Genomic DNA, 26,976 nt, shown 5'->3' on the forward strand with positions numbered 1-26,976 from the left:
GCGTAACATATTGACCTGTGAGTCCCTGTATCGGGAAGATGGAGGATTATCTGATTTGCTCTGCTTGTGTACCGAAACCGATAAGAGTGCACCTGCGTATGAAACAGAAGAAGTTGTAAATTGTACTGCCTGTTGCCTTGTGTACCTAAGTGTGTTGCCAAGTAGAGTGCTTTGTTTTTATGGCTGTGACTTGTGTCCTTGTATTGAACTCTATTGGATCTGGTGAGAACTGCAACGGGACTGGCCTGAAGGTAAAGGTACCAACAGCAACACTGCCTCCATACACACACATCCAGAACTCTCGTTTTTTCTGTAATGTGCCGGGGGTGTTGGATTCATGACACTTGCCTATGGCTACCACCTCTAGCATCGTTACAGAGCCTCACTATGTGTGGAGGAAGTCCATGGCAGAATTCCAAATATTGCTCAATTTACTTTCACTTTTCTGCAACTTCTGTATAATGTTAAACTTGTAGAAAATTAGTTAATTGTGTGGGATTGCTATACTCAAAAAATCTGTGGCGAATATGATTAACTCTATTAAAACTGCCTCCACAGCTGGGACTCACCAACAACTAGAGGCGTCTCACTGGTGAGGTCCTCCTCACAGTTTGAGAAGAATTGGTATACGCTAAATGTTATTCATGACAGACTATAGCACTAACCACAGGAAAGATAAGAGGTACGTTTATAAAGATTAAATCTTTTAATCCACTATTAGGAAACTCAAGTTCTACAGCAATTATGAGAGCAAATAATTAGCTTTAACTCTTTAAAAAAGCCTCTACTTATATTCAAATTTACAAGTAATTTAAAAAGAGCTTAAATGCTCATTATATGCTTAGTCACAAAAATGCCAAAATCTCATCCTTAAACCACTAAAATATTAGACTCCGGGCACAGCTGTTTTTACAGAATTATCGTAACAGACACAATTCTTAACGAAAAATATTTTGCAATAGTCATTAAATGGAACTTTATAACCTGTTTTCCCAATATAAACTAAATCCACCACCTTTAACTCCTATTGTACTGTACTCCAGCAATCTTTATATAAGGCCCCAACTGCCCCTGCATATCCAAAACATACCCTTTATAATTCTCCCAATTAGCATACGGCACGGACTGGTGGGCGTTGTTGGTCTTTGCACTGTGCTTACTCTATCCCCACAATTGGTTCCTCCTACCTAGATGGATGTGAATGACGAGTCCTACGTCACCCATACAGAGAGGCAATTCTTGTGCCTACACAGTTGAAGCACACAACTGTGCAGGGGCGCTTTGCTCTGCCCTACTCATGGAAGAGAAAAGTCCTGTAATGTGCATGTGCCGGTAGTAGAAGAGCAAAAGTGCCTGTGCTTCAGCTGCTCAGGAGCCAGATTAACAGAGTTTTGTGGATTACACATTATGCACATCAATCAAGGCAGAAGGACGCAATTGTGGAGATAAAGGAGGCACAGGTCAAGCACTAGCAACACCCATGGGACAGGGATTAGCATATGGCATGGGAGAATAATAAGAGGTATTTTTTTCACGTAAACGGTGAGTTTGGGGCTTGCATATAAAATGCTGGATTGCGATACAAGAAAAGTTAAAGAAGAGACTTTAGTTCATACTGTAAAATCTTCAGACAGTGTCTCTTTAAACGTAATACATTGAAAACAGAGATGAGCGAATCAATTAGATGAAACAACTAATTTATGTTTCATTTTATGAAATTTGCTTGCCCTGGCAAATTTCAAACAATTTTAGCAAAATCACAAAAAAAGTCCACCGCAATTTTAAACATTTGAGAATATTGCATCAGGAACAGAAGGCTCACATGACCTCAGGTATGGCCATGTAGGCTTTCCCATAATGCCTTGCAGCTGTCACATCACATGGTATAGCGCATCCAATCAGGAGGGACTATCATATCCTACATAAAATCCGAAGCAGGGAATGCAGCAACCATTTTATGGTAATTCGGGATAGCTAGAGGACGTCAGAGCTCACAGCTTAGCAGTATAGGGAGGAAGACAAAGCTCTAAAACTTTGAACAAATGTTACAAACAGTAATATGTTAAATAACGTCAGCAAATAATACAGAGATTGACAGGAGGACATAAAGATAGGAGTGGTGCCAGTAGCAGTACCAGTGTGACTGATCAGTGCAATAGTGAAGCTGGGTGGGATTTTAGACGTGCGAATACCAGCCTAGCAGGGTTAAAATGTTTTTAAATAGCAAAAAATAGTATTAAAAAACACAGATATTAAACTGTGTCATGCCGGTGACTCGCATGCCTTCTCAGCGCTGCCCTACTCACTGTGTTCACCGCTCTGCTCTTCTGAGTCACGCAGCTGCGCTGAGTCCTCATGCAGCACTTCAAACTCTGCAGCATATCCCTTCTCTCTCCCCTATATAAATCTATATCACAGCTAAGAATGTGGGAGCCTCAAATAGCAGGAGAATGACCTCCAACATGGTCAGCAGCCTCCTGATCAGTTGTACTATCAAATGCAGGTCACAACTGGCCTCCTTTACATGACGGAAAGTACATTAGTAGAGAGGAAACAGAGGGTGTCATGTAATATGTGGCACTTCACTCACCTAACTCACAGCAGGATAACGTTACCTTTGACAGTGACCATGTCAGTTTGAGTCAATGTTCTGCACCTTCCTCCTATGCCACCATCATAACAGTTAATATTTTCCATTGCAGACTTTTAATTCTGTCAGTGATGTGAGGGACACCTCTTTAGTCCTGCCCTATAGTGCCCTAAGACACAGCATTCTGAATGTAAAGGAAGATATTTCACACCAACAACTTTTTCCAGCTGATATATTGTATGAAATGAACAATCAGTCTGGTCCCTCATAGCATCTGTTTACACACCCTTTATTCACTTTATAGCACTGTGTATCAGTACTGTACACATTGTGGTTGGTCACCAGTTCATGCAGCGACATTGGATACCCTATTGATTATATTGATGGCTAGACCATACAATAATAGCTCTTTTTACCATTTACCTTTTGTGTCTCTCCTATTTCCGCATTGATTGTAAACTAGCAAGCAGGGCCATCTCTCTTCTTGGTATCGGTTGAATTATGTGTTCACACTCTTATGGTTTTATTGTCTGTACAAGTACCCTCTGAAATGTAAAGGGCTATGGAATATGTTGGCGCTATAGAAATAAAAATTATTATTATGTACTCGGATGACATGGGGCCAGAATAGATGGAGGACATGATACAAAAGTCTTGCTGTGCTAGTGGCTCTGTCTGCTGGTGTGGTAAGGGCGCTGATAGTGGTAGACTAGGTGGGAGAGGCATTCTGAGTCCGAGCAAATCTAAAGCTGGAAGCAGGGGGGAGAGGGGTAAAGAGCTCAGGACATTTCCTACCATAAGGAAACTCAGAGCTAATGATGGTTGTATGGTGGACAAGACCTGGAAGCCAGATCAGGGTCATTAGAGGAGGAGGGATTTTCCATTAGTGATAAATTGCGCAATCAACGTTCGGCTAAAGGAACTTCTCAGAGTAGATCTGCTTCTGCTCCAGTCGGTTGAGAGCAGGTGATACTGCAACTGATTTTAGTAGAGGAGTCTTTACAGTACCTGAAAGATTTAGTCGTGGTGGAAAGTCTTACGCGTGAACACCTTGGGTGTGGGAATTCTTTTTCCTGCTGCCAGCCAATAAAGTTTTTGCAGTGAGCTGTGTGTATCTCCTAGTGTACATGCTGATTTGTTGTGCTCTATCTACTCCTCATTCTCTGGCTTCCCATAAGATATCCATCCTCATTTGTGCAGCAAGAAAACAAGTGTACGTTTCCAGAAATGCACTAATATGCCTATTCAACTCTTACCTGGTCAAGTTGCTAGTGGTGCAATCATTGCTGTACCAAATAGTGGACTCCACTAACTTTCAAGAAATGATGGCATGCACTTAGCCTTGCTAGAAGATACCTAGCTGCCATTACTTCTCACAGAAAGGGGTGCTCTCAGATGCAGGAGTACGCAGGATGCCCTCTCGACTTTGTATTGTGCTCAAGAGTGCCCGATAGGCACATGGAGTAGCAACTATGGACAGGAACAGAATATATCATTTATGGCCCATTGTGTGAATGTTTTTCGTGCCAGTGTTCACCACCACAACCATGATAGGCGGTGATACCTTTATGAATAGGTACTAGATATAGTTAAATCAAAAGGTGGTAGTTATGCACCTTCTACTACACTGCTCAAAAAAATAAAGGGAACACTCAAATAACACATCCTAGATCTGAATGAATGAAATATTCTTATTGAATACTTAGTTCTGTACAAAGTTGAATGTGCTGACAACAAAATCACACAAAAATCATCAATGGAAATCAAATTTATTAACCAATGGAGGCCTGGATTTGGAGTCACCCCCAAAATTAAAGTGGAAAAACACACTACAGGCTGATCCAACTTTGATGTAATGTCCTTAAAACAAGTCAAAATGAGGCTCGTATTGTGCGTGGCCTCCACGTGCCTGTATGACCTCCCTACAATGCCTGGGCATGATCCTGATGAGGTTGCGAATGGTCTCCTGTGGGATCTCCTCCCAGACCTGGACTAAAGCATCCGCCAACTCCTGGACAGTCTGTGATGCAACGTGACGTTGGTGGATGGAGCGAGACATGATGTCCCAGATGTGCTCAATCGGATTCAGGTCTGGGGAATGGGCGGGCCAGTCCATAGCTTCAATACCTTCATCTTACAGGAACAACTGACACACTCCAGCCACATGAGGTCTGGCATTGTCCTGCATTAGGAGGAACCCAGGTTATGGAATGGTTAATGGCATAATCACAGAGCAGTGATAAGGATCATATAACAATATAATACATCAGTAGAGCTGCTCCTCTACTCTAAGCTTAATGTTTTATAAAAATTGGTGTTTTTGCAACAGCTATTTCAGTTTGATATATGTAATAACTGTTGGACACAGTAATGTTTCTGTCTAGAAATGAGGTTTATTGTACTAACAGAAAATGTGCAATATGCATTCAAACAAAATTTGACAGGTGCATAAGTATGGGCACCTCACCAGAAAAGTGCCATTAATATTTAGTAGATCCTCCTTTTGCAAAAATAACAGCCTCTAGTCGCTTCTTGTAGCTAATGGCAGTCAGGCTACCTCTGGTGAGCACATGGAGGGCTGGGCGGCCCTCCAAAGAAATTGCCACCCCATACCATTACTGACCTACTGCCAAACCTGTCATGCTGAAGGATGTTGCAGGCAGCAGATCGCTCTCCATGGCATCTCCAGACTCTGTCAAGTCTGTCACATGTGCTCAGTGTGAGCCTGCTTACATCTGTGAAGAGAACAGGGCGCCAGTGGCGACTTTGCCAATCCTGGAGTTCTGTGGCAAATGCAAAGCGTCCTGCACAATGTTGGGCTGTGAGCACAACCCCCATCTGGGGGACGTCGGACCCTTATACCACCCTCATGGAGTTGGTTTCTAACCGTTTGTGCAGACACATGCACATTTGTGGCCTGCTGGAGGTCATTTTGCAGGACTCTGGCAGTGCTCCTCCTGTTCATCCTTGCACAAAGGCGGAGGTCGCGGTCCTGCTGCTAGGTTGTTGCCCTCCTACGGCCCCCTCCACGTCTCCTGGTGTACTGGCCTGTCTCCTGGTAGCGCCTCCAACCTCTGGACACTACGCTGACAGACACAGCAAACCTTCTTGCCACAGCTCGCATTGATGTGCCATCCTGGATGAGCTGCACTACCTGAGCAACTTCTGTGGGTTGTAGAGTCCTTCTCAAGCTACCACGAGTATGAAAGCAAAACCAACATTCAAAAGTGACCAAAACATCAGCCAGAAAGCATTGGTACTGAGATGTGGTCTGTGGTCCCCACCTGCAGAACCACTCCTTTATTGAGGGTGTCTTGATAATTGCCAATAATTTCCATCTATTGTCTATTCCATTTGCACAACAGCAAGTGAAATTGATTGTCAATCAGTGCTGCTTCCTAAGTGGACAGTTTGATTTCACAGAAGTTTGAATTACTTGGAGTTATATTCTGTTGTTTAAGTGTTCCCTTTATTTTTTTGAGCAGTGTATATCGCTTCCTCAGTTAACATGATCCCATCCCAAACATCAACAGGGCACAATGTTGCCCCCTCACTCTGCCCTCAGTCTTTTCATTGTTGTAAGGTTAATTACTGTTTATCTGTTTTACAGCTTATGAGCATGGGTGACAAAATCCATACAGCATGTGTGTATGCATCAAGCAGCAAATCCTGTCAACTGGGCTTGTGAGCAACAATGCCTGGAACATTCTGGTTGCACTATATTTGGACAAAATAACTTATGTTTCCTGTATGGCTTACATCCTGCATATAATTGTGTAAAATTTCTTAAATAAATATATCTGCTTGAAGAAGGTGTTGGCCATGGTCAGGAGAGCATCTAGGCATTTCATCTATTCTTATGTGGTGAATATCGCCCTCCAAGGCTTTGCTGAAACAATGGTCTGCCTGATATACAATGTTGCAACAGCAAAAAGGCAGTAAATGATTGTCATGCAGCAGGCAAACTGGAGCTTGCATTACTGATAAATCTGCCATTTGCAGCTGATAAGGGGCACAAAAGATGCAACAGAGGATGCAGGAACATATATCAAAAAGGGAGGAAAATGTCAAAAAGCATCATAAATATGCAAAAGTATCAAAATCCTTTATTAATAAAAACAGATCAGGGGATGGAACACAGCAATAAAATGACAGCAGGAGAGGGTATCAGGTAAATGATATAATATACATACTATGTGATCACATACAGGGGTATTACATAAACAGTCAAAGTATACAGTGGGGGAAATAAGTATTTGATGCCTTTCTGTTTTTTTAAGTTTGCACACTGACAAAGACATGAACAGTCTATAATTTTAAGGATAGGTTAATTTTAACATTGAGAGATAGAATATCCAAAAAAAAATCACATTGTATAAATTAGATAATTTTTTTGCATTTTGCAGTGAGAAATAAGTAATTGATTCCTCTGGCAAACAACACTTAATACTTGGTGTCAAAACCCTTGTTGGCAAGCACAGAATTCAGACATTTTTGGTAGTTGATGATGAGGTTTGTGCACATGTCAGGAGGAATTTTGGTCCACTGCTCTTTGCAGATCATCTCTAAAGCATTAAGATTTGAGGCTGTCGCTTGGCAACTCGGAGCTTCAACTCCCTCCATAAGTTTGCTATGGAATTAAGGTCTGGAGACTGGCTTGGCCACTCTATGACCTTAATGTGCTTCTTTTTGAGCCACTCGTTTGTTGCCTTGGCTGTATGTTTTGGGTCATTGTCTTGCTGGAAGACCCAGCCACGACCCATCTTCAATGCTCCTACTGAGGGAGGATACATGACCCCATCCATCTTCCCTTCAGTACGGTGCAGTCGTCATGTCCTCTTTGCAGAAAAGCACCCCCAAAGTATAATGTTTCCCCCACCATGCTTCATGGTTGGGGCGATGTTCTTAGGGTTTTACTCATCCTTCTTCTTCCACCAAAGACGGCGAGTTGAGTTAATGCCAAAGAGCTCAATTTTTGTCTCATTTTACCACAGTACCTTCTTCCAATAACTCACAGAATCATCCATGTGCTCATTGGCAAACGTCAGAAGGGCCTGCACATGTGCCTTCTTGAGCAGGGGGACCTTGCGGGCACAGTAGGATTTTAAACCTTTAAGGCATAATGTGCCACCAATGGTTTTCTTGGTGACTGTGGTCCCAGCTGCCTTGAGATCATTAACAATTCCCCCCTTGTGTAGTTTTAGGCTGATCTCTCACCTTCCTGTGATCAAGGATACCCCACGAGGTGAGATTTTGCATGCTGCCCCAGATCGATGTCGATTGAGTGTCATTTTGTATTTCTTCCATTTTCTTACTATTGCACCAACAGTTGTCTCCTTCTGACCTAGCGTCTTACTTATGGTTTTGCAGCCCATTCCAGCTTTGTGCAGGTATATTATCTTGTCCCTGACATCCTTAGAAAGCTCTTTGGTCTTGCCAATGTTGTAGAGGTTAGAGTCTGACTGATTGAGTCTGTGGACAGGAGTCTTTTATACAGGTGACTATGTAAGACAGCTGTCTTTAATGCAGGTAACGAGTTGATTAGGAGTGTCTAACCGGTCTGTAGGAGCCAGAACTCATAATGGTTTGTAGGGGATCAAATACTTATTTCTCACTGCAAAATGTAAAAAAAAATATCTAATTTATACAATGCAATTTTCTTGATTTTTTGGAGGATATTCTATCTCTCAATGTCAAAACTAACCTACCCTTAAAATTATAGACTGTTCATGTCTTTGTCAGGGGGCAACCCTACAAAAACAGCAAGGGATCAAATACTTATTTCCCCCACTGTAGAACACCAGTATAATACATGCACCTCCCCATGGTATAACCTCTCCTGCTAGAATGGTGCTTTCATCTGGGGGTGAGAATGAACGAAGAAAAGCAATTTCTACATGTTCAATGCCACTCTGGAGCTGATGGGGACACTCAAGGTCAGTGTTAAATGTAGAAGGAGAAGGAGCAGCAACAGGTGGAAATGAGGCAAAACAGTAATGAGGCTGACAATCAGAGTGAAAATGACAATGACAACAACATTGGCCAAAACAACCAACCATCACAGCAAGGTGCGGACAGTGAATTAATGAGGCCCTGGTATTGTGCTGGTGATCTTGGCAAGCTGCATGCTCGATTGCATCAAGCTATAAAAGCAAATGGATGTATTTTTTCAGTTTTCAAAATGAAATCAAAATTAGTGCCTCACCAGGATGAACAGGGTTCCCTGATCAGTGAAGTTTTGGTGAACAGATGATTGCACATTTGACCAGGAGACCCTTCTCCACTCACTGCAAAGCCAATGCTCCCCTGCCTGTGCCTGCACTAGGACTATAGCAAGTTACCAAGTCAGCACCAGCAATGATTACATAATATACAGTATATATGACAAGATGAACCAGATGTTTTTTCTGTTGCTTTGTCAACCAGATGCACATCAGCAAACAGAGATGCATGGTCTGAACAGCCAGGCTCAGTTGTACCCGGACTGTGCCCTATCTCCAGCAGATACCAGCAGCCCCAACACTATGGACTTTCTTTTCAGCACACTGGACCAGTCTGGCCCAGTTTGTCATGGGCTGCACTGTCTTGTTAGGCCTCTAGTGTACCATCAGAGAGGGGATACAGCATGGCGAGTATGTTTGTCACGCCCTAGTGGATAAAACTGTCCTCCACAAGTGTGGGAAAACTTTTTATTTGTCAAAGTGAATAGGGCATAGATCAATGCTGATTTTCATTCACCCACAGCTGAGGCCAATAATTAAATTGTGCGTAGCGCATATACCTGCCTGTCAATTGTGCTCTACACTTTATTGCAGCCCCCTTGGCGATGACCTCCTTCCAAGACTGATTACTGCTGCCTGTCCATAATGATATATTCATACTGTGTTACTACTGCCGGGGCTTCCAGTGCTAGCCCTATGCAGCCAGGATAAAAAAAGCCATTGCTTCTTCTCTTTCCAAATAGCAAACCTATTGCTGCTACCAAAAAAGGGTTGCATTCTGGAAGGCTTCTTCCTTTAAAAAAACAACAAACTTGTTGCCAATACCCAAACATGAATTATTTTTGGAGCACCACTTGCCAAAACGCTAAGTCTTCTTCTATGTACACTGCTCGTGTATAAATTTCAGCATGGCAGTCATCTATTCCAGAAGGATCTTTTTTTTTTTATTACTTTACTTTTAATCTTAAACAGTATAAAGAAGTCTGTTACTTCACTGAGTTATTGAACAGGCTCGTGAAAAAAAGTTACAATCACTATTGTTAATACAAAGAATGAATTGACTTTCAGGGACATATTTTTTAATATGTCAGAGTCATAGAATGGTAGAGTTGGAAGGGACCTCCTGGGTCATCTGGTCCAACCCCCTGCTCAAAGCAGGATTCACTAGATCATCTCAGACAGATGTCTGTCCAGCCTCTGTTTGAAGACGTCCATTGAAGGGGAACTCACCACCTCTCGTGGCAGCCTGTTCCACTCATTAATCACCCTCACTGTCAAAAAGTTTTTTCTAATATCTAATCTGTGTCTCCTCCCATTCAGTTTCATCCCATTGCTTCTAGTCTTTCCTTGTGCAAATGAGAATAAAGATGATCCTTCTACAATGTGACAGCCCTTGGAAGGTAAGAACTATTTTGATGAAGTTAGTAATTTTTAACGGTTGTTTTTTTATGGTTAGTAGTGATTATTTCACCCCATTAGCGTCATGGCAGAACAGAGAGAAACAAAAGTGTAAGAAAGAAAAATGAGCTGCACTCACCAGTCCTTAAAAGCAGTATCTTTATTCCATAAGAATAAAAAGTCCGGCAAGCAGGGAGAGCGGGGAAGAAAAAAGCAGACAACAGCTGTTTCGCGTGAAGACGCTTCTACAGGTCTGTGCTACACACAAAACATGAAATCACATCCTTTATATGCAAATTAAACAAGAACATATAGCAGAAAGTGTTCAATTATTCTGCAGCGCTCCCACAGTCAAAACTAAGCATTACACAGCACTTATTGAAATCAAGGGGTTGTCCATGTAATTCAAAGACATATCAGGATAGGTGCCTATGTATGAGAATTCCAAAAGGGCGATATCACCATACAGTGTGACAAATTCACATGGTACCTACCATTAAAAAAGTTGATATGTAATGGTGACTGTGCTATGTGAGTTTGATAAAAAAAGAAGGAACAGATATGCTCAAGAGTGCTGAACCCCTTCATTTGTGCTTGCCTCTCTTCAGAGAGCAGAATGAGGGCTATATACTTATAGCCTATTCCATCTGCCCCTTCGCATTAGCAAGTGGTAAGGACTTGGCACCCACAGTTAACTTCTGACATGTCACCATGAGATATCCAAAAGTGGTGTTTTTTTAAATGATAGGTATCCTTTAATACATAAAATGTGACTGGCATACCAGGGCTTGGTGGGAACAGTTGAAGGTTCCCATAAAAGCTCAAAAGACCATTGTTACTTTTTAGCTATACAGCAAACTGGAATGTTAGCACATACCTTGTAGTTGTTTGAAAGTAGTACAGAATTTTCCTGGAAGGCTTTTAAGCTGATTATTAGTCAGTGAGATTGAGAGGATTTTGTCAGCAACTGCACTTGTGGCAAAATACAACCCGGTTGGGAAAGAGCTCAAGGCACAGTCTGCTAAATCTGAAAAAAAGATAAAAATGATGAAATCAGTAATAGGAAATTTTTATATTTTCCTCTCAATTGTAATTTTGTTCCATTTAAAATAGTTGCTCATCTGTTTATTTCTAATGAGACATGATTTGGCAAAGTTTAGGTTGGCTCAGTATTGACTGATGAATCTACAGTAGAGGTAATGAAGGAGACATTATCAAAGTAAACATAATTTTGAAACATTGGGAAGCAATGAAGCAAATACAAGCTTAATAACCTCTTTAACATAAAACAATCTGCACAAATTTATTAGTAAATTTCTTCTTTTTATATAATTAGATTATTAGCATATAGTTTTCTTTTGGGTCAATAAACAGTTTATACAAGATTCTGTTAAAAGGTACTTAGCATTTAAAAATAAATTCAATATCTCAGGAAATTTTAAGTGCTGCCGATCAGTAAGGGACTTTGTTCTGAGACCTCCACCATTGGGTCAAAGAACTGCTCTGAATCTCAGGAGCTATGACCTTCAGAGCTGTGTATGGATGGATTGGTGCAGGTCTCTGGATCCAGACCCTCACTGATCCGCAGGAGACAGAATTTTCTCTAATATAGAATCACTCTCCATCCAGCATCCAGGCTCTAAAAAGGTCATTCTTAAAGAATGGAAAAAGATAGATGTGGCAATATGTCATCAACTTGTTCGCTCCGTGCCTAGAAGACTTGATGCCGTCCTTAAAAATCATGGAGGTCATACAAAATACTACATAGTAGTATTTGATGTGGCGTGTATTCATTTTTCCATCAACTAATTTGAGTAAAACTGAAGATTTTGTAATGAAAGTTATATTATTAACATTAGTTTCATGTCATGGGTTAAAATATGTCCTATGAAACTCATTCTTGTCAAGATTTTGGAAATTGTTCTTGTATTCAGTGAGATATTAAAACCTTACTTTTTGAAGGGGTGTACTCATTTATGCTGTGCACTGTACATATATGATCTTCTTTGATTTCTATTGTAGAAAATACACAGTCAGGCTACTTGTATCACAAGCATGAAATTAGATGGGTTTGTTCAGCCTGCCAAATCCACGTCTGACCAGGGGATGCTTCTCCACTCTTTACAGAATCAATGCTTCCTCACCCATGACAGCGCTACTGCTACAAGAAGCAGCATCAGCGACTACAGTATATATGACATGACGAACCAGATATTTTATCAGCTGCTGTGCCAGCCTGACAAAAGACAGCAAACAGATGCATCATCTGAACAGCGACGTTTAGTTATATCTGGGCTATATCCTTTCTCCAGCAGAAACCCTGAGTCCTTATTCCATGGACTTCTTGGTCAGCAGATTGGACCGAACCTAAATTGTACTGTCAATGAATGAATTCAGTGCATCAAGTAGTCTGTTAATCCCAAGTGGACCAGACTGTCTGCCAAACAAGCAGAAAACCTTATATTTGTGAAAATAACTTATAACACTTTAGTCTGAAATAGGATACTGAGTAGAATACAAACAGTGCTCCTAGTAGTGTGCACAAAAAAATCGAGAAGGAGGGTGGAGTTGGAGGCAAACTTAGACACTCTGCTGCAATTTCTCCTAAAAAGAAAGTTAAACTTTAAGGACCAGATTCAAGATTCAAGACTGGTTTTGTTCACGCCGGTCTTGATAAGGATCCGACTCGGATTTTGAGAGGAGGGCGGCGGATTTGAGGGACCGTTTCCATGAACGTGGGTATAGTAATCGGGCTATAAAACATGCGTACAATAGGGCTAGGAATTCGAAACATTTGGTCTATATGGTGAAAGCACGGGCCTCAAACAATACAGTGAGAATGATTACACAATATCATTCACACTGGGATCTCATGAAAAAGGGTATCAGCAAATATTGGCCAATTCTCTTAGCTGATAAAACATTAACAGCCACTACAGCCAAGTATTGCTGCATGATGGAGTAAGAATCTGAGAGATATTTTGGTAGAGAGTTATTATAGTTGAAATGACCAACCGATGTTGTGTCCTACCCAGAGTCGTGGTCCTAAATGAGGGTGTCAACCTTGTGGATGATGCGTGGCATGCCCTAATATAGAGCATGCCACGACCTTCCAATCCTCAGATGGACTCAAGGAGTATAAAATTACCCAATCTATTAATTGCTCTACAAGGGCAGTAAGTTATTATGCCAAATGTCCCTGCTCTAAAATTTATGTGAGATTAACCACCCGACCTTTAAAGGTCAGAGTGCGTGAACATGTAAGGGACATTATGGCTGCAAAGGACATTGTGGAGACAGAGGAACTCCGCACACTACCAAGACATTTCAAACAATTTCATTGTTGCGACCCCAAGGGATTACGAGTAAGGGGCATAGACCGGATTGTGTTGGGCCTGCGTGGAGGTCAGATCACCTGCTTGCTTAAACGGTTAGAAACAAAATGGATTTGGACCTTGCAAACTTTGAATCCTGATGGTTTGAATGAACATATGAGTTTTGCTCCATTCCTTTGAGTAAAATAATTAGTAATAGTGTTCTTTTCAATCCCCATTCACTACCTTTCCTTCCCTGTCCTTTTCATTGTTTTTATGCTTTTTATCTTTGTTTGTTACTTCAAGTTATTTGTTTTGCTGTTTAGAGCATATTTATATACATCGTTAGTTGGTCCATTCTTCAGCCATGTGGAATATACAACTCGCTGTGTTGGGAGGTGGAATTGGAAAAAAATCTTTTTGGATGCTATCTACATGAAAAATGGGAGGCCCTATATGTTCTCTTTCATCTGGACCATATGGATTTCTGACGGATGTACAGACTTGGTTTGAGAACTTCTGCGTAATCTGTTGGAGATATTTGTTGTTGTAATGTCTCTGTTTTCTTTGGTGTAATGCTAACTGTATGTCCGATGTCTTATATATAATGGTACGTCCTAGATAGATATGTATACCTTGAAAACTATGTCTTAGATATGTGTGGAAATCCTGATAAGTATGGGAGATCGCACATGAATGGCATGTTTGAGATTTTCTGCTTGGGCTACAGAGGCATGATCCATATTGGATTATGAAATGCTGATATTTAAACATGCTGTTCATGTGGGTCCCTGGACTTGCCATAAGAAATTCGCTTAATTTTGCTAATTCTGTCTCCCTACCTGTATAATATACAATGCTTTCTCACGGGGGTCGTGCACGCAGTCGCGCTCACACACATGGGGGTGCTGTGCCGGGGCGCAGGGTCGGACCTCCCTCTCTGACGCAGCGGATGGATGCGCCCCCCTAGTGCGTCAGTGCGATGTGTGCTAGTAGGACCCGAACATGGGAGTGGACAACAGACACGAATACTCACGAATAATATATAACACCGTGCTTGCTATATTGAGATAAGCACCTACCCTTGGAGTCTAATAAGGGCATAGACCCTATTATATTTGTAAACGGGAGGAATTGTCTATAAAAGAAGGGGACTCAATGGAAGATGGGAGGTTGTTATGTAGATATAGGGGCGTGTCTGGGCGACTGACATATGACACACCTATCGCTTATGAATATGCATGCCGCCCCGAGCCTCTCTGTGAGTCTGTATTGATGTTAAGTATTAGTTTCCACATGTGCAGCAACTTGCTCATTGGTAGTTCTCTAGTATATATGGTTGCTCGTACCAGTATGATGTCAACCCCAGAAGAAGGCGCAGGTCGAAACATACATAGGGTTTTTGTTGGGACCTAGGACTGGCACCACACCACTTCAGATTGCCTTATATATTTTCGGTCCCATATGGTTTAGGGGCCTGATTCAGCAAAGATGACAATACTAATACCAGACCTTGAATAGGGTATATATTGATGACTGATTAAGATCTGTATGCTGATGGCATTTAGTGGTATTATGGTGCCACCTAGTGGTTAACTCAATGTTTACACATTTTTTATGTGATTTTAATGTTTGTATAATTTGTTTAAATAAAGAGTTGATAGGGTCTATATATCCAGGTGGTTCTTATGTAAATGTTTTTTCTATGGGATATTTGATGAGGGGTGTGCTGAGTCAGACGCTCCGGATTCATCAAGAAGCTCAAGCCTCTTAATGTATTAGGAGCATCTGAAAAGTGGCGTGTGCCTCATTGAGCGCCTCACCACAAATCCTACTTTATTTTCTGCTGGAGAAAGATTTGTGACGTAGCGAACACTGATACTTGTCATGAACTTGACGAGAGTCAGTCGCCACGGCCCGTCCTGATCTAAATAAGCCCATTTTGGCGGAGTTTGGAGAAAGTGGCTTGAAGATGCCAATAGTCGCATAATATAGGTGCCTACATTTTGGGACTTTTTAATCCTTTTACAGCAGAATTCTGGCATGAAAGCTTTGATTATTCTAACCCTTAACTTATTTTTACCATAAATTTTAAGTTTAGCTGTCCTTTCAACTTGCAGCATATTTGTGTCTGCCTCAAGATCCTCCCTCCATAGAATATTATGAGGAGTTACTGTTTTCTCTTATCTCTGTAATATGAAAATCTATTTTCACTGAATACAGATTTTACAGCTTTTACCTGTGAATTGAGATTGAAAGATCAGTCCAGGTGGAGGAGAGAGAAGCAACTTTTTCTGATAAAATATATTACAAAGTTTTGATATGTGCCATTTATTCATGAAATAAATACAATAGTTGCTCTTTAAATTTACTGCTGCCAAAAAAAAAGAAAAAGAAACATTTTCAAAATAGTCACCAGTCGGCTAAAATAAACTACTTATTAAATTGTGTTGTACTGACAAATGTTTACTGACTATTATTTAACATGAGTTTAAATGCGATTGGCTAATTCTGAAAACAACCACATCCCCAATTGTAAAGATAGTGTTCACACTTATGCAACCACATTATTTTAGTTTTGTTATTTTTTTTCTCTCTTAAACTATTTCAGTTTGTTTCCCAATGGATTTGTGCAGCTTATGGGTGATGTTAAAAGTGGAAAAAAATCTGAAATGATTCATTGTGGTATGATTTTTTTGACATGTCAAAAACTAGGCATTTTGATAAGGGTGTGTCAACTTTTTATATCCAATGTACATGGCAGAAATCATACAGCCAGTGTCTGATACCAGCAGCCCATGGTCTGCTGTCAGATTCCCTTTAACAAAAAAGCAAAGTAAATGAACAAAAGAGTAATCTAATCAAATCATTATTTGGTGTGACTTCTATTTGCCTTTTAAACAGCATCAAAAAGTGTACTTTTCTAAGTACACTTACAATGTTTTTAAAGGAACTTGGCAGGGAGGTTGTTCCAAACATCTTAGAAGACTAATCACAAATCTGTAGGCTTGCACAAATCCTTTTGTCTCTTCATATAATCCCAGACAAACTTAATGATACTGAGATCAGGTTCCTTTGGGGGCCATATCATCACTTCCAGGACTCCTTATTTTTCTTTACACTGAAGATAGCTTTCACCAGTTTTAGTATGTTAAACTGGAAACATCATGGAATAGTGGCTGTAAGCTGCATTGCATTAAAGAGAATGAAAGGTTTGACACAGTCCAATTACATTTCAGAATGCCATGTGCATCTTCTCAGAGCAATTGAAGTCTTTGGAGCACTTTTGAATTGCAGTGAGTCGATTCGCTGCATCATGATTTTCTTGGGCAAATTTGGAGAATCTGATGAATATGAATTTCATTAGCTCTGAACATCTCAGTTTATTAATATTATTTATCTGCTCTGTTGGAAATTACATGTCTTTCTTGTTTCTGGATGATCTCTTCACAGCCATGTTTAGATTAAAAAAAAAACAATTATGAATATAAACAGTAGCTTATCTATTTTGTAGCAGAAATCCTATGGGCAAGATCCACTTATTTGGACTCCTACGAGTATTCACATTTTGACAGCCTGAAACCTTTTGTTGATGGATTTGTAAGGGGGAAGACCAGGGTGTAAGTACTTTCAGAACAAGGGATCCGGAACTGCCGGGGCCGTGCCTCTGGTTGCAGAGGGAAGACAGACTGCGAGCTCAGGGGTCAGGTGACCGGGAAGCTGGGGGCGTGTCCAGAGCGAGAGCTCAGGAGTGAGGTGACCAGGTAGCTGGGGGCGTGTCCAGAGCCAGAGCTCAGGGGTCAGGTGACTGGGGAGCTCGGGGTGTGTCGAGAAAAAGGAGGTTTGTGCGGGAAAGCAGGGAGTTGACAGTTGGAGTCAAGCCCGACTAGAGGGAGAGGAGACACAGGGTATGTGGAGCCGAGCAAGTGAGGTGCAGTGTTATGGACTAGGGGCTCAGCGGGTCAAACTGGAGACCGCCCGCTGCCGCCTGAAGACGGAGCATTGTTTAGGCGGGGAAGCCAGGAGAAAACAACACTGGCATCAGCCAGCAAAGGCCTTGTAGGGAACAAGAGTCAGCTAAGTGTAAAACTGCCGATTACAACCGTCTTGACTCTGCTACATCTAGCCAAACTGTGGATTGTCGGTTATAGCCTTTTACCTGCTACTGCCCTTGTTGTCCCCATATTTCCCGTTTCTCCCTGCGTAGAGATAGACCCTGTTACAATAAACCCCCCCCCTGTTTATTAACCCTGTACTGGCTGCTCTGTGTTTCTGTGTCACTGCATCTAAAGTACCTGTGTCACATTTGGCGTAGTCGGCAGGATGCAGTCTTTAGACACAGACACTGCAGATCAGTCCATCCTGGGAGCCCCTAGATCTAGCTTGCCACTGGGGGCCATGCTCAGCAATCTTCCAAAGTTCACTGGGGACAATATGATGCTGTGGGACTGGGTTGAGAGAGTTAGGAGTATGTTACATATACATCCGATCACCCCAGCTATGCAAGCCGAAATAGCCTTACTGGCCCTGGACAGCAAGGCCCGGCACTCCGTGATGTACCGCCCTCCTCATGCACCAGTTAGGGAAAGAATTGAATTCAGGCCTCACCCTGCAGGAGAGTTCTGTAGAGAAGTGAGGCAGCCCTACACAGACAGAGACACGACCTTCTGGAAGTGTGGAGGCGTAGGACATTACCCCAGGGGCTGTGCTAGCCGAGGGCGGCCCCTGTCGCGGGAGCTGTTAAACTAATGGGCTCCATGTTTGGGGGACACAGCCCAGAGCCTAAGGAAGGGGAAAGAAAAAGAGGAAGTCCCAAGGACCTAGTTTCCACCAGCCTGACTGTCTGTGCCGAAATAAGCGGTCGGGCTGTTCACTGCCTGATTGACATGGGATCCCAGGTGACTACTATGACAGAAGCCTACTTTCAACAGCGATTTCCAGAGATAGCGCGGCCTGAATGGGGACCAGTAATTAGACTCACATCAGCTACTCAATTACCCATCCCGGTCGCAGGGGTGGTATGGATGAAGATCCGAGTGTGTGGAAAAGATGTGGGAAAAAAAGGGGTCATCTTGGTCGCAGGGGGAACCGGAAGTGGACCCAGGGTGACCCTCGGAATGAATGTGCTGAAAGAGATTAGGCAAATCCTGATTAGTGAGCCGAATAAGATTCCTCTAGACTAGTGGGACCAAGGAACCCCCCAAAGGAGGGTTTTTCAACAATTAATCCGGGCCGCCCAGGCTCAGGGCTCAGGAGACGTCGAGTGAAGGGAATGTCCTGGGGAAAATAATAGTACCAGCAGCTACGGCACTCACCTTACCGCCAGGACAAACTGTACTCACGTTACCCTCTTGAGGGGGTCGAAGTTCAGATAGAACCAACATCGATGGACAAAGTACCCCCCGGACTCCTGGTGGCTCGGACACTGGCCACCGTCCAGGGTGGCAATGTTATAGTGCGGTGCATTAATCTGGGCGAAGGTGATTTCACACTCCCTCCCAGGATGGAAAAAGCCAAGATTCTGGGAATGCCAGAGAAGTTGGTGCGACCTGATGTGGTACAGCTGTGAGCTGTACGAGGAGACCCCTGAACTTTGGCAGTCACCATGCCGCCGGAATTCCACCGTGCCAGTGTGAAGGGGGGACGAAGAATCCTAGAACAAATGTGGGCTGAATTGACGGGACTTTCACCTTGACAGGTGCAGCAGGTTGAGGAGGTTCTTTGCTCACCACGAGGATGATTTTGGTTGCACCGAAGCCATTACCCACGAGATTCCCACGGGGAGCCCCGCCCCAGTGCGGGAGAGATACCGGCAGATACCTCCCCAGATGTATAAAGAGGTTAAGGAGATGCTAGCCCATATGTTACAGAATGGTGCGATACGGGAGAGTCAGAGTCCGTGGGCAGCCCCGATTGTCCTGGTCAGGAAGAAAGATGGGACCCTGCGGTTCTGTGTGGACTATAGATGACTGAATGCCGGTACAGTACGAGACTCTTACCCACTACCCCGAATCAAAGAGTCCCTGTCGGCCTTGGGGAAGGCAAGATACTTCTCCTCCTTGGATCTGGCCAGCGGGTATTGGCAAGTGCCCGTGGCCGAACATGACCGTGCAAAGACAACGTTCGTATTACCCATGGGACTGTTCGAATTCAATCGGATGCCCTTCGGCCTGACTAACGCCCCCGGGATGTTCCAGCGTCTGATGGAGAGGTGCTTGGGCAATTTGAACTTCGATGTGACACTGATTTATCTTGACGACATAATTGTCTATGCCGCCACCTTTGAGGAGAACCTCCAGCGACTGGAGCAAGTACTGAGTCGCCTACAGAGTCATGGCCTAAAGGTGAAGCCCCAGAAGTGCCACCTGTTCCGCAAACAGATCGAATATCTCGGTCATACCCACCCGGGAAAAAGTGGCCGCCATACAGGAGTGGCCATCCCCAAAGACAGTGAAGGACGTTTGGGCCTTCCTGGGACTTGCCGGGTACTACGAAGTTTCGTGAAGAACTTCACCCGCATAGCCAACCCATTGCTGGAGCTACTTAAGGGAGTGCCGGCGGGCTCCAAGAATCGGGCGATTCGGTGGGGAAGCAGCCAGGAAGAGGCCTTCCGTGCCCTAAAAATGGCCCTGACTGAGGCCCCAATACTTGCCTATGCGGATTTCTCCCAACCATTCATACTCCACACTGATGGGAGCCTACATGGTCTGGGAGCCGTGTTATCCCAAGTACAGGAGGAGAAAGAGTGCGTGATTGCGTACGCCAGTCGCTCCCTTCACGACTCTGAGAGGAACCCAGATAATTATAGCTCTTTCAAATTAGAGTTGCTGGCTCTGGTTTGGGCAATGACCAAAAAGTTCGCAGAGTATTTGTCCGGGTCCGAAGTACTTGTGAGAACAGATAACAACCTGCTGGCTCACCTGGAGAATGCGAAATTGGGGGCCCTGGAGTAGCGATGGGTGGTACCGGTATAAGATCGCCTACCGGTCTAAGGCAGAGAATACTCACGCCGATGCCCTCTCCAGAGTGACATATGAATGGCCTGATCATGACCGCGATGAAGATTTGGAGGCGGATGAGGTCCCTAGTTTCCGAAGTTTCATGGGACTGCTGGTCGCAGCGCAGGGACAGATCGGAGAGACGTCGGAAGAACAAGTGCTAGGGCAGCCAAGAGATGACTGGGTCCGACTTCAACAGACTGACAAAGAAGTGGCCCAATTATGTCAATGGGTGGCTTTGAGACAGGTCCCCAGTCGAGAAGAGAGGAGTACCCTGTCCCCGGAGGTGCTGAAAATGCTGGGACAATGGGAGAGACTTTGTTTGCGAGATGGGCTGCTGTACCGACGGGTACAGCTACTGCGAGAGTTCGGGATCACCTGGCTATGGTGATCCCTGAGAAGTTGGTCGGAGTAGTGGCTAAGGAGGCTCATGAACGAGGGGCTCACTTCGGACCAGAGAAGACATTTCAGTGGTTGCAGAGGCTGGTGTATCACCCCCGACTGCGAGCAACAATAGAAGACACTTGTCGAAGATGTCGGAGCTGTGAGATGATTAAGCCCCCGGAGCAGCGGGTCCCCATACAAACCATTGTGACTTCTGCCCCCTTGGAGGTGCTTGATGATCGACTATTTGACTGTTGGACCGGCGCATCTGGGTATGAACATTGCCTGGTGATGACAGACCACTTCACAAAGTTTGCGGTGGTGACCCCGACCAGAGATCAGACCGCCGAATCAGCTGCGCAGGCCATCTGCCGAGACTTCTTTCGGGTGTACGGCTGCCCAAAGAGGATCCATTCCGATCAAGACGCCTGCTTCCAGGGCTGGGTGATGGAAGAGCAGCACCGGTTGAACAGGATTGAGAAGTCACGGACTACTCCTTACCACCCTCAAGGAAATGGGGCCTGTGAACGCTTTAATTGGACACTGATCCAAATGCTCCGCACGTTGGAGGAAGATCGGAAGGTACGATGGCCTGAGTTTGTGGCCGAGCTGGTGTGGGTCTACAACAACCGAGTGAATAGTACGACGGGGTTCACTCCTTATACCTTACTGTTCGGGCGAAAGGGGCGAGAGATTACCGAGTTAGAGCTGGACCCCGAGGAGGACTACCCATGGACGGGGATGTCTTCCTGGGACCGGGAACACTGGCATCAACTGCAGACCCTCCGACGGTTGGTACAACAAATGTTTCGGGAGCTCAAACATCATGAGAAATTGCCCCTTCGAGGGACAGCTCTGAGGCCCGGGGAGTGGGTGTTGGTTCGAGACAGGCGGCCCGGGGGCAAATTGAGTAGGCGGTGGCAATGGACCCCGCACCGAGTGAAGTGCAGGGTTGGCGCTGAAGGACCTGTGTATGAAGTTCAACCCGAGGGGACGGAAGGAGCCCCTACCAGAGTGGTTCATCGTAGTATGCTGCGGCCCTGTCTGTCTAAAGATGACGAAGATGAAGAAGGATCACCTGCTTCTACAGAGGGTCCTGTCACAGTTGCCCCAAGCCAAGATGTGGATGAAGAAGAATTGTTGATTCTACCTCCGAGCCCCAGCACTCGATTACCTGCAGTCCCCAGTACAGGCGGCAAGGGAACACCATCGGTTGAAGCCACCGGGCAGTCGGAGATTGGGAACCCAAGTGACCCTGCACCCCCCATCGGTCAAACTGAGTTACACAGGTCAGAACGGACAACAGCAGGAGCGCCTCCTCACCGTTACGAACAAGATCAGTTTATATGGCAACGTATCGTCCAGGAAGCCCAAGAATGTGAACATTTGGTGAAGGAACTCTCGCCCGTGGAATGGCGAGTTAAAGGAGAGCGGGAGTGTAAGGGGGATGACCGGGGTGTAAGTACTTTCAGAACAAGGGATCCGGAACTGCCGGGGCCGTGCCTCTGGTTGCAGGGGGAACACAGACTGCGAGCTCAGGGGTCAGGTGACCGGGAAGCTAGGGGCGTGTCCAGAGCCAGAGCTCAGGGGTCAGGTGACCAGGGAGCTGGGGGCGTATCTAGGAAGAGGGAGAAAAAGGAGGTTTGTGTGGGAAAGCAGGCAGTTGACAGTTGGAGTCAAGCCCAACTAGAGGGAGAAGAGACGCAGGGTCCATGGAGCCGAGCAAGTGAGATGCAGTGTTATGGACTAGGGGCTCAGCGGGTCAAACTGGAGACCGCCCGCTGCCGCGAGAAGACGGAGCATTGTTTAGGCGGGGAAGCCAGAAGAAAATAACACCGGCATCAGCCGGCAATGGCCTTGTGGAGAACAAGAGTCAGCTAAGTGTAAAACTGCTGATTACAACCGTCTCGACTCTGTTACATCTAGCCAAACTGTGGATTGTCGGTTATAGCCTTTTACCTGCTACTCCCCTTGTTGTCCCCATATTTCCCCTGTTACTCCCTGCGTAGAGATTGACCCTGTTACAATAAATTCCCCCACCTGTTTATTAACCCTGTACCGGCTGCTCTGTGTTTCTGTGTCACTGCATCTAAAGTACCTGTGTCACATTTTCACGATAAGTTTTACAAAAATAACTTAAAATGATGACATTTGCATAACTACAAAAGCACAAGTCTAAAACGTCAATCTGAATTTTGACTGAAAATCAAGAGCGTATTGAAGTATCTGGAATGTGCTGTCCAAAGTTGAAAGCTTAATAGACTTTGCCTGTTCGAAACCCATTACAGTGACCAGTTTAACAAGACAGACAATTCACACTGATTAATTTACATAAAAAATTGGACACTGCAGTGAATACATGTTTGATCAGCTTTGATATGACTCCCTGTTCTTCCAAAGAAATATATCTGATAACTTATAACATTAATGAAAAAAAAAACATACCAAAGAGTGTAAGTTACTGCTTGTTGACCTAAATTAAACCTTCTTTTTTACAATTATACTGTATGTTAATACAAGGCAATTTGCATAAAATCTAGTCTAGTTTTAATTTTGAGAAGAAACTAACTTTCTTTGACTTTTAAAAGGTATTAATATCTCATGGCTAGTTCATGGTGTGATTGGTAGGGATTAAAGGGGCTTTTACACTGCAAGATAATTGTGAAAGAGAAATTTAAAAATATTCATAATCACAATTATCTTGTTGTGTAAACAGGCTGCCGATCACCCAATGAGAGAGCAAAATGCTCGTTCATCTTTGAAATTATCTTTTGTGCAGCATAAAAGATCATCAATCTCAGCAGTGCATCGTGTAGTGTAAACAGGAACTGTGCTACCGAGAACCATGGCAGGCTTTGTGCACTGAGCGATCTAGTATACAGCTCTGGCAAAAATTAAGAGACCACTGCAAAATTTTCATTTTCTCAGATTTTTCTCTTTATAGGTATATTTTTGAGTAAAATATACATTGTTGTTTCAGTCAATAAACTACTGACAACATGTCTCCGAAATTCAAAGCGAAAAATTTTGAATTTATTTGCAGCAAATGATAAAGCGTCAAAATACTGAAAAAGAAACAGTGCTTTCAGACCTCAAATTACTCATGTTTTAACTCCGGAACAGTTCAGAAATCAATATTTGGTGGAATAACCATGATTTTTAATCACAGCTTTCATGCGTCTTGGCATGCTTTCCACCAGTCTTTCCATGCTTTCCAATAGAAAACTGTTCAGTGGTCTCTTAATTTTTGCCAGAGCTGTATATTGTTCAGTACACAATGTTTACTTTGGTCTGCCTGTGTAAAAAGGCATTCAAACAACTGCTGATCGTTGAGGATTACTAATCGGTGGTCATATCATGCCACTGTTCGGCAAGTCTTTGGGATCTTCATTGAACTTGAGACTGAAATGACCAAGGTCTGTTTGGCAGTTCTCTTGTTTAGCAACACTCTCAGCTATTTGATGTGCAGAAAACTGAATGTGCTATCTGAACCAATGGCTGTTCTGCTGGAAAAAAAAAAACATTTTGTACAACTTTAGGTTTCCGCAAAACCGTTTTATACCAAGTTTGACCCTTGGCAAAATTGTTCGTAACTTTTCAAGTTTTAAAAGAGAATATAAAAGTAATAGATGTGATCATACCACTATTTGGCTTCAATTAGATACCCCTATATATTGCTCTGCACTCTGTATCACTATTGGCTGAGATTCTGGCAGACTGACTGGTTTATGAATAATTATTTATATGCCCATCGCCTACAGTACATGAGGAGCTGGCCTTCTGGGAAAAATAGCACCATGTAACTATATAATCACATTCCATTGCTATTACAGGCAAGGGCCTTTTTTGTCTCTTTCTTCATTTGTTTTGATTACTTGCTATTTTACTCTTGCTGCTTTCCAAATTGTGAAGTACAAAGGAATATGTTGGAGATATAATAGCAATATTACTATTTTTACAATTCATTCTAAGGTTTAGTCAGGCCTGCAACGTTTTCATTATTTTCAGTCTGTGCCTGGTGGGTACAAAAGCAGTCAACTAGTTGGCTGTGAATGGAACCTAGATCCATTGCCAAGTTTCCATTCCTATCAACTACTGTACAGGTTTACTTAAAGCAATCTGTAATTTATCTTAAGACTTAGGCTGTGTGCCCACGATGTGTTTTTTTAGCGTTTCTGCAGCGGCAAAAGCGCTGCAGAAACGCTTAAAAAAGCATGGTAGAAGGCCTGCCATGTTCCCCAATGATAATCCGCATGTGCTGTGCACATGCTGCGGAAATTTCCTCTGCGGATTATCATTGCGGAAAAAAACGCAGCACTACCAATTATTTTGCGGAAGCGCGGCTTTTTCGCTGCCATTAACTTGCATTAGAACGCATGTATTCCGCATCATTGTATATGTAGATGCGCATTCCATGCGTTCTAATGTGCGGATGGTACCCAGGTGTGGAGGAGAGGAGAGTCTCCTCCGGACCCGGGTACCATAGAACCTGTAAAAAAAAGAATAAAATAAAAAATAAATATATACTTACCTTCCGGCGGCCCGTGCTACGCTCCTTGCATGCCGGCAGTTCGCGATGTGCTGAAGGACTTGCGCTGATGTCATAGTCATGTGACGGGTCACGTGACGCTGACATCGGCAGGTCCTTCAGTGTACCGCTGCCGGCAGACAGGACGGTGAAGCAAGACAGCGCGGGCCATCGGAGGGTAAGTATAGATTTATTTTTTTATTTTTTAACATTCTCTCGGGTCACACTATATAAATCCATGCTGGTTGCATGGATTTATATAGTGTGACCAAGTTGACAAGCACTTTCCAAGTGATGCTAAAATTGATTGGAAAGCGCTCGTCAACCCGCATGCGGAAATGCATGTGAAGAACGCTTCACTTCCGCATGTCCCTGGCAGGAAAACGCATGTACAATCCGCATGTACAATCCGCATGCGTTTTTTCAGCCAGGGAGATGCAGAAACGCTCAGGAAAAAATCCTGAGCATTTCTGCATCGTGGGCACATAGCCTAAAACCTAATGTAAACTGATGCAGTCAGAAAAACTTTTGAAACACAGCTCCTTAACTAAAAGCTCATCTAAACATTAGATTACAGTTAGCTAAACCTACTGATTTTAGAAAGAGAGGCTGACCATCTGATATGTATGAGAGCTTCCCAAATCTCCACTAACCAATGGTGTCAGGGGAGAAAAGGATCAGGCAAGAGAAATAAGCCATGGCTAGAGTTATCTATCCGCAGCATTCTCCCCTATCCCCAATAAAAACAGCTGGGTTGAGCATTAATGTACATGTGGAAGTCAGAAATGACTAGCTAGCTGATGGCTAGCTCTCTCATGTATGGACACCTTAAACCACCAACTAAAATCACATATTTAACTACACCCGTCCCTTTCCTGTCTGTTCACATTTTGTGCCACTTTCCATTAGGAGGAGAAAAGTCATTAAATCCTCACTGTGATCCTGGAGCTACCACTGCCTAACAGGGTTCAATTAACATTGGTAACAAAGATATAGCAAAGGGAACTGTTTGCAGTGGCTCAATTAACTCCTGACTTACCTGTCAATAGTGACCGCTCCATGTAAGGAGTGTGAGAGAGGTAGATCGTGTCTTCTAAGAATATCAGCTCCCAGGTTTTTTTCCCCTATTTATTCCTATAAATAGTTAAAGGAATTGTCTAGTTAAAACATCCATCCACTCCAGGATATCAACCATCCACAGGATAGGTGATAATTTAATAATCTGTGGGTTTCCCACAACTGCGACACAAAACGTTTGCAGATCGGAAAATTTCTATCCTTGACGGGGAACTTTTGTTCTCATTCCAAAACATCGCAGCAGTTCAGACACCTAACTGCAACTTTAATCATTTTTTATTCGGCTGCTAGGAAAATCAGAGTGTAGCACTCGGCAGCCTTACCCTCCAGATAGGAGATAACTTATTTTCACCGGATAACCCCTTTAATAAAATTTAGATATTAGGTTGATTGCACCCAAAAATAGTGTCATTCATATCAACTTATCCAGAAAAAAACCCTTATACAGCTACATTTACAAAAAAGG

At 43.4% G+C, this 26,976-nt stretch overlaps 1 protein-coding gene across 4 annotated transcripts in view; it reads right to left on the reverse strand.

Annotated features, from left to right (window-relative positions):
* LRRC20 (leucine rich repeat containing 20) overlaps nt 1-26,976 on the reverse strand; it is a 742,986-nt gene that overhangs the window by 494,102 nt on the left and 221,908 nt on the right. For all 4 annotated transcript variants that reach the window (XM_073685732.1, XM_073685728.1, XM_073685730.1 and 1 more), the window contains exon 3: nt 11,087-11,236. In XM_073685732.1, the coding sequence (XP_073541833.1) occupies nt 11,087-11,236 (150 nt within the window). The remainder of the gene's footprint in view (nt 1-11,086; nt 11,237-26,976) is intronic.

This window comes from Phyllobates terribilis, unplaced genomic scaffold, assembly GCF_046119375.1.
Source record: "Phyllobates terribilis strain yellow unplaced genomic scaffold, ASM4611937v1 Scaffold_5__5_contigs__length_657084704, whole genome shotgun sequence".
NCBI lineage: Eukaryota > Metazoa > Chordata > Amphibia > Anura > Dendrobatidae > Phyllobates > Phyllobates terribilis.